The 10,704-nt window shown below is 36.6% G+C and overlaps 1 protein-coding gene across 1 annotated transcript; it reads left to right on the forward strand.

The window, feature by feature from the left end:
* The first annotated feature begins 1,227 nt into the window (after positions 1 to 1,227).
* Positions 1,228 to 9,262, forward strand: LOC115227957. Its single transcript, XM_029798643.1, has 3 exons — positions 1,228 to 1,606; positions 4,128 to 4,583; positions 6,672 to 9,262. Exons 1-3 carry the CDS (start codon positions 1,228 to 1,230, stop codon positions 9,260 to 9,262), a joined length of 3,426 nt encoding a protein of 1,141 aa, XP_029654503.1.
* The last annotated feature ends 1,442 nt before the right edge of the window (positions 9,263 to 10,704 follow it).

Here is a 10,704-nt window from a genome sequence, read left to right on the forward strand (position 1 = left end):
TTCATCCAATATTTATACATCTCATTTACCTTATCCAGTTCATTCACAATAAAAAATAAAATTGAACCTCTTTGTGGGCACTCTAAATAACCCTGTTTAAGTATAGAGCTGGAACTTTACCTCTCTGATGGCATCGATTTTTCTTCGATCTGTTGGGCTACGTTGAGTTGGTTAGTCACTTCGATAGATTTAAGAGTCTCCACAAAGGTTTACGTCATCCAATATAGATCTTTCAGTTTCATTTAGGAGCCTATTTTTATATTATTCGGACAACATCAAAATTTTATCTTCAAGTTCTTGGAGTTTCTTTTTTCCATTGGATATGTTTTGGACAATGGTGTTCTTCTGTTCCTTTAACTCAAGTCGTTCTTTTCTGACGATTATTGCGAGTAGCTGTGTCTCAAACCTAGAAGAAAGTAAAAATTAATTATCTTGCTGTTTGATACCTAGGTTGATTAATGCGATTTTTGAGGACAATTCGAAAGTTTTATGGTCACCTACATAAACAAATTTGGATTGACTGTACATTTCTTTGTGATTTTTACTTTTATCACTTTACCTTAATTAAGGACACACAACTTCCTAACGCTCTACTAGATACGTTTTTGACAAAAGCGAGTTAGGAATTGGATCAATTGTGTTCTCCACGTTTTCCGTTCATCCTTCTCTTCTCTGGTTCAGGATCTCTATTTGGAGAAGTTTGCTGAAGAGATGGGCAAAGCACACGAGGATAAAAAAATGGCACATTCTAACGTTCCGGGACTGCTCGATAACGACGAGATTTTTGAAATTAATCTGTGGTGATTTCTCAGTGTTTTATTCTATTATTTACAGTTTGGATTGCTGCTTTTTTATTCTTTTTTAAATCACCATCTTATTTATTTGAGACAAGGCGTTTGAAAACTTGGTTTCTTAAATTAGCACCTGTCAATCTCCCATTTCGCTTTTATAAAGGATAACCAAACAATCCAATTATATTCTTTCTTAAATTTATTAGTCGTATTTTTACTGTAACGGTCTACCAGGTTTTTATTGCAAATAAACAGTGGTGAACTGATTATCCCACACGATTGAGAGCCTTCCTTAAAATAATAATCGCTTGTAAGTGTTCAGTATATTTGCGAATGAAAAAAGTTCAAAAAAGGAAGTAAAAAATAAAACGGAAGTACCTAACGCTAGAACGTTTAAAACCAGGTATCTGTAATACGCAACAATTCAGAATCAGAAATGGGTGTAAAACGAATAATACTTTGGAAATTTATTATCAACCTTTTAAAAACTGAAAACAAAGCAATTGAATGGAAAAATAAATCTATGGGAATATTTGTGATCACCGATGGAGATTTGCTGGCATATTGGTGGGGACAATGTAAACAAAACCCTTCCATGAACGAACAAAAACTTTTGAGGGCTCTCAGAACATACTACAAATATCCAAAAATTCTTAAAAAAGTACCTCATTCGAGAAATACCTACATGTTCCTAAATCAAAAAACAGAACAAATCCGAACACATAAGTCACCGGAGCAGACTAAAGAGATAACCATCCCCAATATATCGTATCCCCAATACACTATTCAGAAAGACAAAATCCAGCCACAAATCTGTCAGTCTTATGTGCCATTTGAGGATTCGTACTACTCATATTATCAACCGAATATGTATTTTCCGAATCATTATACTTCATATGGCTACAATTATACAGAATACTCAAATTGGTTCGTTCAGTGTTCAAAGGAATTAGATGATATTCTGTTTCCCCTCGAAAACTAACATGGTTCTACAATTAATGACAAAGCTCTAACAGAACAAGATTTCTACACTCCATACTTTTAAATAATTTGTAATTTAGTTTATTGGCTTTTGTAATAAAATTTATCATATTCAATTTTTTTAATTCCGAGGCACTCTGCTATGAATGACATCATACGGAGGGCCCTCGACTCGGCGGAATTTCCTTCGGTCCTCGAACCATCGGGTTTTGACTGCGGTGACGGGAAACGTCCTGACGGGATGACACTTTTTTCTTTTGAGGGCGGAAAAGGCCTCGTATGGGACGCAGCCTGTTGGGATACTTTTTCTGCTTTACAAAAAAAAAGTTATTGAGTTTAATCGATATTTATTGATTTCACATATTTCCTTCCGAAAAAATAGTATTTCAATTAATATGTTAAATTCTATACCATTTTCAGTTTAATTTTGACAATTTTTATATCAATTTCGACAAAATTGGCCGTTTGTGCACTCTTCGTTGTCTCTCAATCCTGCGAGCCAGTTTTGTCCTATGTTCGATTAATTAGAAACTTTGTCTCATTTCATATGTAAAAAATTATTTAAGTGCGTACATTTTGACAAATATTTTTATAACCGTCACACATAAGGACTTTTTCTATTTGGCTAAATCAAGATGAGAATTAATAAGGACAATTTTATTAATCAGGTTAATTGCATCCCAATCGTACAATTTTCAATGGAAACTGACTTCTAGGAGGAGGGGGCGAATCAAAGTCATCACCATTCTCTCTAGAATTCGTGCCTGGACGCATAAAAGGGACAGTGGCCTGTATGATCCAGGTTGCTCCTTCGGTTTTCTAGGCTTCAGGATTGGGTGAATGCACGACAGTTTCCATAATGTTGGAATGAAATTGAAGTTGCACGAGTAGTTGTAAATACTCGTAAGTGCAGAGATAGCTGCATCGCCCAATTTTTTGAGCATGATCGCTGGGATTCCGTCTGGTCCGCAGGAGCGTGTATTCTTTAGTCGGGAAATTTCTAAAGCGACATCTCGAAGTAGGAAGTACGATGATGGAGGCTCCCTTTTCGGTTTGCCCTTAATAATTGAAGAGGATTTCGTTTTTTTATAAGGCTTGTGACTTATCTTCACGCAATGTTTCATAAAGGTGTTTAGGTCTAGTTGGTGATTGTTCTCATCCTCGTTTGTACTGTCGGCGTTTTTAATGTTACGCAGCATCTTCCACATTTTCGAGAGTGAGCACTTTTTGTTCATCCCTCGGGAAATCGTGTCCAATTTTCTTTTTTGCACTCGTCTCGCACTTTCTGCGATCTCCATGTTCAATTCCCGAATCCTTCTTGTTGTAAGTTTCGTCAGATGTGTACTGTGTTTGAGGCGATTTCTTTCTTTTATTAGTTTGACTGTTTTAGCGTCGTATTTTCTTTTCGTGAGTTTCAGGACTTCTTTCTTTACAAATAGATCTCTCCCCTTTAGAATAACTTTGTTAAAGTAGTTAACTGCCGTGTCGAGGGAGTTGAAATTCTGAGGATGAAAGTTCCATAGGGATGAATCAACATATTTTTTATATCCTGTCCAGTCGGCATTAGCGTAATCGTGAAATATTGCATGTTTTGACCGGGTCGCCGGGGTGCAATTGATTTTGATAAGAATAGGGTTGTGATCGCTCCCCAAGTCAAAATTAACGGACTAATGAACAGGAGGTGCCAGTCGTGGTGAGCAAATAGTAATATCGGGTGAAGTGAGTGAATTTTTCTCGTTGTAAGGGGTTCGAGTGTTCATTCTTGGGTCGTTTGCAACACACAGATTTTCCAGGTGAGAAATTATTAGGTTCCCCCTCTTATCTAAAGGTTGCTTCCAATACGTTGTTAGTTGTATTCAAAACATAACTTTCGTTTCCCGTAGTTTAAATAAAAATCCCTGTTTCATTAAGATTATATCCATTTATTTCATTGTGAATATATTTAAAAAATTCTATTTGTGAAAAGTCTGCTTCTCCATCTTCACCATATAATGTTATATAAGAAATATGGTGCCTTTCAAAAATTTTCATAGCACATATCTTATTGAACATTGCAATAAAGTTTCAAATTTAAAAGTATTTTGAATGTCATTTAAATCTTTTAATGTATTTTCCCTGAAAAAAAAAATTCTATTTGTGAAAAGTCTGCTTCTCCATCTTCACCATATAATGTTATATAAGAAATATGGTGCCTTTCAAAAATTTTCATAGCACATATCTTATTGAACATTGCAATAAAGTTTCAAATTTAAAAGTATTTTGAATGTCATTTAAATCTTTTAATGTATTTTCCCTGAAAAATAAAAATTCTATTTATTTTTGCGATCTTTTAGATAAAAATTTTTTCTCTTGTAGTGTTGTGCATGTCTGTTTCTACTGTATCAAGAGAAGCAAATCCTACGGGCCTTCCTGCTGGAGATTTAAACAAAAGTGATGTGGCGGGCGCAGGACAACTGGCTCTAGGGCTGGACGAAGTCACAAGAGAAACTATTCCTGATCCTGCAGGTTCTGGGAATATGCCAACAAACCTGCACTCTCTCAACGCGATCATAAGTGAAGCCAATTGCTCCTCTGAAAGTGCATGGGTGTCCGAAATTGTGCGAGTCACAAAGCAACGGTTGCGCAGGATCCCAAGAGGCGGGTGGAAAGCTATCGTTGGGAAGTTCAACTCCAAATTCTCTAAAGATCTGAATGTTGGTCAAGTCAAATCAATGCTGAAGCCCCGGAAGTATGACAAAAGAGCTGAAGTTGAAGAAGTTGACCAATCTATATTTTCGAAGATTGATGTATCTATGTTCGGGAAGTGTCTGAGTGAGTTAAAGTTTCAATTGGAGAGAATCAAGGAGGTGTCAAGAGAAGTCCGAGTGCCCACACCCAAGCTACTACGAAAATATATAAAAGGGGAAATACTTAATTGTCTAAATTTGGCAATATCTCATCTCACCCAAACCGCTCCTCCGCAAAATATCAATGATATCTTAATAATAAAATGGTATGGTGTGTGTCTGTCTGTCTGTGTGTGCACACCAACTTCAAATTGGCAATACGATGTCCTCGACTTACATGATGAGGTCCTTAAAACCTTCCCCCCCAAAAAAATTAAAAAAAAATTTTCTGCATTTTGGTTAAAATGAACAACTACAATGTCCTCGACTTACATGATGAAGTCCTTAAAACCTTCCCCCCAAAAAAAATTAAAAAAAAATTTTCTGCATTTTGGTTAAAATGAACAACTACAATGTCCTCGACTTACATGATGAAATCCTTAAAACCTTCCCCCCAAAAAAAATTAAAAAAAAATTTTCTGCATTTTGGTTAAAATGAACAACTACAATGTCCTCGACTTACATGATGAAGTCGTTAAAACCTTCCCCCCCCAAAAAAATTAAAAAAAAATTTTCTGGATTTTGGTTAAAATGAACAACTACAATGTCCTCAACTTACATGATGAAGTCCTTAAAACCTCCCCCCCAAAAAAAATTAAAAAAAAATTTTCTGCATTTTGGTTAAAATGAACAACTACAATGTCCTCGACTTACATGATGAAGTCCTTAAAACCTTCCCCCCCAAAAAAAATTAAAAAAAAATTTTCTGCATTTTGGTTAAAATGAACAACTACAATGTCCTCGACTTACATGATGAAGTCCTTAAAACCTTTCCCCCAAAAAATCAAAAAATTATTTTCTGCATTTTGATTAAAATTAACAACGCGAATGTCCTCGACATTCATGATGAGGTCCATTAAAACTTTCAAGGCAAAAATCTCACGTATTAAGAATATCTTTGATGAAAACGACAGCGAGAATATTAACAATGATGAACTCCCAATTATTCGCGATAAAGAAATTCAATTCATCCTATGTTTTTCTCTTTAAAATTAAATGCATATATCATTATCGACCATGAATCAAAATTAAAGCTATTATCATATTTGACTTTGACAGAATGTGCAATCACAGATTGCACGACTTTGAATAGAGTGTGCAATAACAGATTTTGAAAAACCACTTTGATAGTTGAAACCACATTAGCACAATCATTAACACAATTTACCACCAATTGACGCACGACCTTGAATAGAGTGTGCAATTAACAGATTTTGAAAAACACTTGATAGTTGAAACCACATTAGCACAACCATTAACACAATTTACCACCAATTGACAGCGCAATCAGAAGAATTTGCGTAAAAATATTAACTATTTACTTGAGTTTTTCGTAAAGATAGAATTTATTTTCGGTATGCCTCTTTTCCTAAACTTTTTTATTATTCAAAAATAATTTTTTAAATAGATAACCGAAGGAGGAAAAACGAAGCTGAAGAAAAAACGGTCAGCTTAATAAGGTAATTAATTAAATCTTTTTTGTGTGTCGCTTTTTTGTGTGTCGCTTTCTTGCCTGCCGAATTTCCGCCTGCCGCATCTCCCCCTGCCCCATTTCCGCCAGTAAAAAACAAAAAAATAAAAAAAGAAAAAAAAGGAAATTACAAAGGAAAAATGAAAAAATTAAATATAAAAAAAAATAAACCACAAAAAATGAAAAAAAAGTTTGCAATGACAATAAACAAGGCCCAGGGACAGTCATTAAAGGTAGTTGGGTTATTTTTAGAGAGTGAGTGCTTTTCACATGGACAGCTGTATGTGGGATGCTCGAGGGTAGGCAGAAGAGAAAATTTATTCATATATGCCAAGGAAGGACGGACGACAAACATCGTTTATCAACAGGCGATAGAATAGGGTTACATTAAACCAGGTAGTTTTATACATCTACATAAACTTATAGTTGTTTGATGAAACAGGCCCTCCGCAGGAGCTAGGTCGCGGTGAGCGAAGCGAGCTGCCGAGCTAGTATCTGATATAATTTTTGCTGCGCAGTGTGCATATATGGAACTTTCAAAAGGAACAAGAACAGGCTCTGACTGGAAGGAGAAAATCCACAAGGAAGTATCCAACTTGCAGGCCAGATTAAATCTTGTCAATCTCTATGCGAAACAAGAATTACCTAATGCCGACAAGAAGGAGCTATTTGACACTCTCTGTGCGTATGGGTATAAGAAATCGAAAAAGGGGGAACTGGTGAGAATTAGATTGGCCATACAAGATATGATTCGAATAAAAGAAAAGAAGATATTGATGCATAAATCCAGGACCGAATTTCGAAAGGACAACTGGTGCTTCGAGTTGAATCGGAAAAGATTTTATAGGCAAGTATCAGGAGATAAGATGCTCGCTGAGTTTGAGTTCAGTGACAATGATTGCTTGTCCTTCTCGAAGCAGGTCTGGTCCAAGAAGAACCCTCCTAAGCCAGCTGGGTTCGTGAACAGGAGGGTCACCGGTATCGAGAGTGCACCCTCGGAGTTAACTGAGGAATTCATTAAACAGACAATTAAGTGGTCCAACGACTGGAAGACATGTGGATGCGATGGAGTGTATAATTTCTTCATCAAAAGATTTGACTCACTACATGGATACCTGTGTCGGGAAGTGAACAGAATAGTTAATAAGGAACACATCCCTGAAGACTGGTTCTATACGGGCGTCACTTACATGATTCCGAAAAAAGAAGTTTGTGAAAATCCCCGTGATTTGCGCCCAATAACGTGCATGCCTGCTCTCTATAAACTTGTGACAAAATGTGTAAACATCAAACTCTCTGATTATGTGGATGCGTTCGGCTTGGTCTCTGAAAATCAATTGGGAACGAGGAGACAATGTCAGGGTGCTAAGGAACAAGCCCTTATCAATCAGTGCATAAATCGAGAATATGGCAATAATCTCTGTGCATCATGGGTGGATGTTAAGAAAGCCTTCGATTCGGTGGATCACGAATTCCTGTTTTATGTGTTGGACTGCTCGGGAATTCCTTTATGGATAACCAACTTTATTAAAAGCCTGGTGGAGAGGTGGACAGTTTGCCTTCATTTTGGGAAAAAGAGAATTGGGGCTGTTAAATTGAATTGTGGAATTCTACAGGGAGACGCCTTATCCCCGCAATTGTTCGTACTGGTAATGGATCCACTGAGCAGAATACTTAATTCCAAATTTCCCAAGCTGTGGATTGATCAGGAAGACCCCAGTATGCTGGTATACTCTACGAACCACCTATTTTTTGTTGACGACTTAAAGATTCTTGCACAGAAAGAAGAAACTGTCATTAAAATGATGGATACTATTGTTGAGTACTTTGAAGTTGCGGGGCTTGAAATGAACTCTCAGAAGTCCGCGACTAATCTAGAATCATTGGAGGGCTGCAGAACTCTGGATGGAATCGAAGGCTATCGATACCTGGGAGTGCTTGAAGACCGGGGAAGCAATGTACAAAAACAAAAAGTGTTGGAGACAATCCTCGAGAATGTTAAAAAAAGAGTTACTGGATTAGCAAAGACAAAACTAAACTCAGCGAACCTCTTCAAAGCAATCAACGAGTATGCCCTGTCTTTATATAATTACTACATTGGGCTAATCAATATTGAACCTTTCGAATTCGACGATATTGATCTCGAAATACGAAGATTATTTACAACACTGAAAATACACCTGAAGCCAGCCAATAAAGAGCGGCTATACCTCTCAAGAAAGTGCATGGGAAGGGGGTTGACATCAATTGCGTTTAAAAGTGAACTAATGCTGCTTCATTTTCTGGAAACCTTGGAGAAGAAGTCGGCTATCTGTCCTAGGAGGTCGGGGATCCTGCGGGTTATTAAAAAAGAAAAACCGCATATGGCGACAATCGCAGGATTTCTTGCCTCTAAATACGGATTGACTGATAAACAATCTATCACTGACAAATCCCTGAGAGAGGCTCATGTACAATATTTGTCCAACAAAATAAAGAACAAGTCACTCCATTCAGTCCTGTTCAGGTTTAAAGAAGACTCTAACTCCGACCTCAAAATGTCTAGCGAGTGGCTGTACAAAGGGAACAATACACCAAGGAGTGAAGCTTTGTATTGCCTCTTGCAAGATAGAAATTTGTTTTTTTCTTCTGCGCGTGGTGCGCTGTGTGATCATTGCAAAAAAGCTAAGAAGACAGTAGACCACATGGCTACACGGTGCAACAGAATGCTAAACAGTGACTATGTGAGAAGGCACAATGAGGTTGTGAGATGCATCCATTTGCACGTATGCAGACAGTTTGGAATAAAGAAAACTGGGAAACTAAAGTCTCACTCAGTACAATCTAGTTTATCGACTCGAAATGTTGAGATAAGAGTAGATACGCCAATATTGACTGATACGCAAGTTCAGTTCAATAAGCCAGATATCTTTATCTATGACAGATTGAAGAATGAGATCACCATAATTGAGGTGGGGATTACATCGCAGGAGAGACTCAAACAAACCGAAGTTGAGAAACTGCATAAATACGATTTGCTGGCTGGAGAACTAAAGATGCTTTACGGGGCCAGTCCGAATTATTCCGATTGTGCTGACGTGGGACGGGGTGGTTTCAACGTGTTACAAAGCCTATATGGAGAAGTTATCCGTTGAAGGCCCGACAAGAACGTACATTCAGGGACTTGTCATGAAGAAGACATTGGAGGCAATTGTGGTGGAACATAGGCATGGAATCCATACGTCTCAAGAGGAATTCATTACGGCAACCAGTCAGTTGGCTGAAGTGGCAAATCAATCTTGCGAGGACCCTTCGGATGAAGCAAACGGGAAAATCTTGTGTTCGGAGAATGAAAGTGCTGATGGTGCGTTGGTGGAAAGCTCTCCCAAGAGGAGAAAAATTCCAGGAGACGAGGATCATTGAGCTAACGTGATTATGAAGACATTTTCCAACAAAACTTAGAATAACTTTTGAATTAATATTTTATTGCGATCTTTTTATATCCAAGTTCCCTTTCTCTGAAATCTAATGGTATTGTCTTCTTCGTGGCAAGATCAAGTCTCTTACTTTTAATAATTTAGATTTTAAGGTTAATTAATTTAATGAACTAGAAAGGCTGCTGCTGATTCTTTAATTTTAAGTATATTTTACTTTAGCTCATCAAATTTTGTCATTTCTAAGGAGCTACTTAAATTTAACTAACTTAACTAACTTTACTCAACAAGACTGAAAAATTTTATTATAGAGTGGAAAAGTTATAATAAAGATTAAACTGTATCTGAAAATGATATGTGCTTTATTATCAGCAAAAATTAGGACGAACTAATCAAAATTGATAACGTATTTATTATACCTCTACTGTAATACAACTCGGGAACGTGGAGTCTGAACGAAAAATGCATTGAAAACCTAAACACAGTTCACAAACGACAACTAAAATCCTTACTGGAGATGCTCTATCTGAATAAGAATCTATGGATCACATATAAATATGAATGCTTGGGGACCATTATAAGTAATGCTCGATGGAAACTACTTGGAAATGAATTTTCTGCAGACGACATAATGAATTCGTACATCTAAAACACTGGCTGCTTTCGAAGCAGATCACGCACAACTCTGTCACTATTTATAAAAAATGAAATAAAAAATGTTATAATTTGACTAAAAAATGCTGAAGAATCGCAGTCTAAAGAAATTTTTAAAGCTGTCTAATAAAAAGAATCATTCGGAATCAGGGACAAATGGCGATAAACGTTTTTGTTGTCAAATTTCGTGGATAATAATAAATATTAAAAAACCAATAAACCATGTTAGGGTGGATAATATTTGCATCAAAGTCGAAAAAATAGTATAATGGTTCATACGGATGATCTACAGATGATACGGATGATGTACCTTATCTAAAAAGTTTGAGAACAAAATATGTATGACTAACTCAAATGTATAAATCAGTGATTCTCAAACTTTTTAATCAGGGGCCACAAACACAAAAAATTTCCCCAATTTGAAGTCGCAATATATAATAAACTAGAGGAGTGGTCCTCAACCGCGGCCCGATGAATTTTATTTGCGGACCCTTAGCTACTTTTTTCAA

The sequence above is a fragment of the Octopus sinensis genome, unplaced genomic scaffold (genome assembly GCF_006345805.1).
Source record: "Octopus sinensis unplaced genomic scaffold, ASM634580v1 Contig08738, whole genome shotgun sequence".
In the NCBI taxonomy this organism is placed as follows: domain Eukaryota; kingdom Metazoa; phylum Mollusca; class Cephalopoda; order Octopoda; family Octopodidae; genus Octopus; species Octopus sinensis.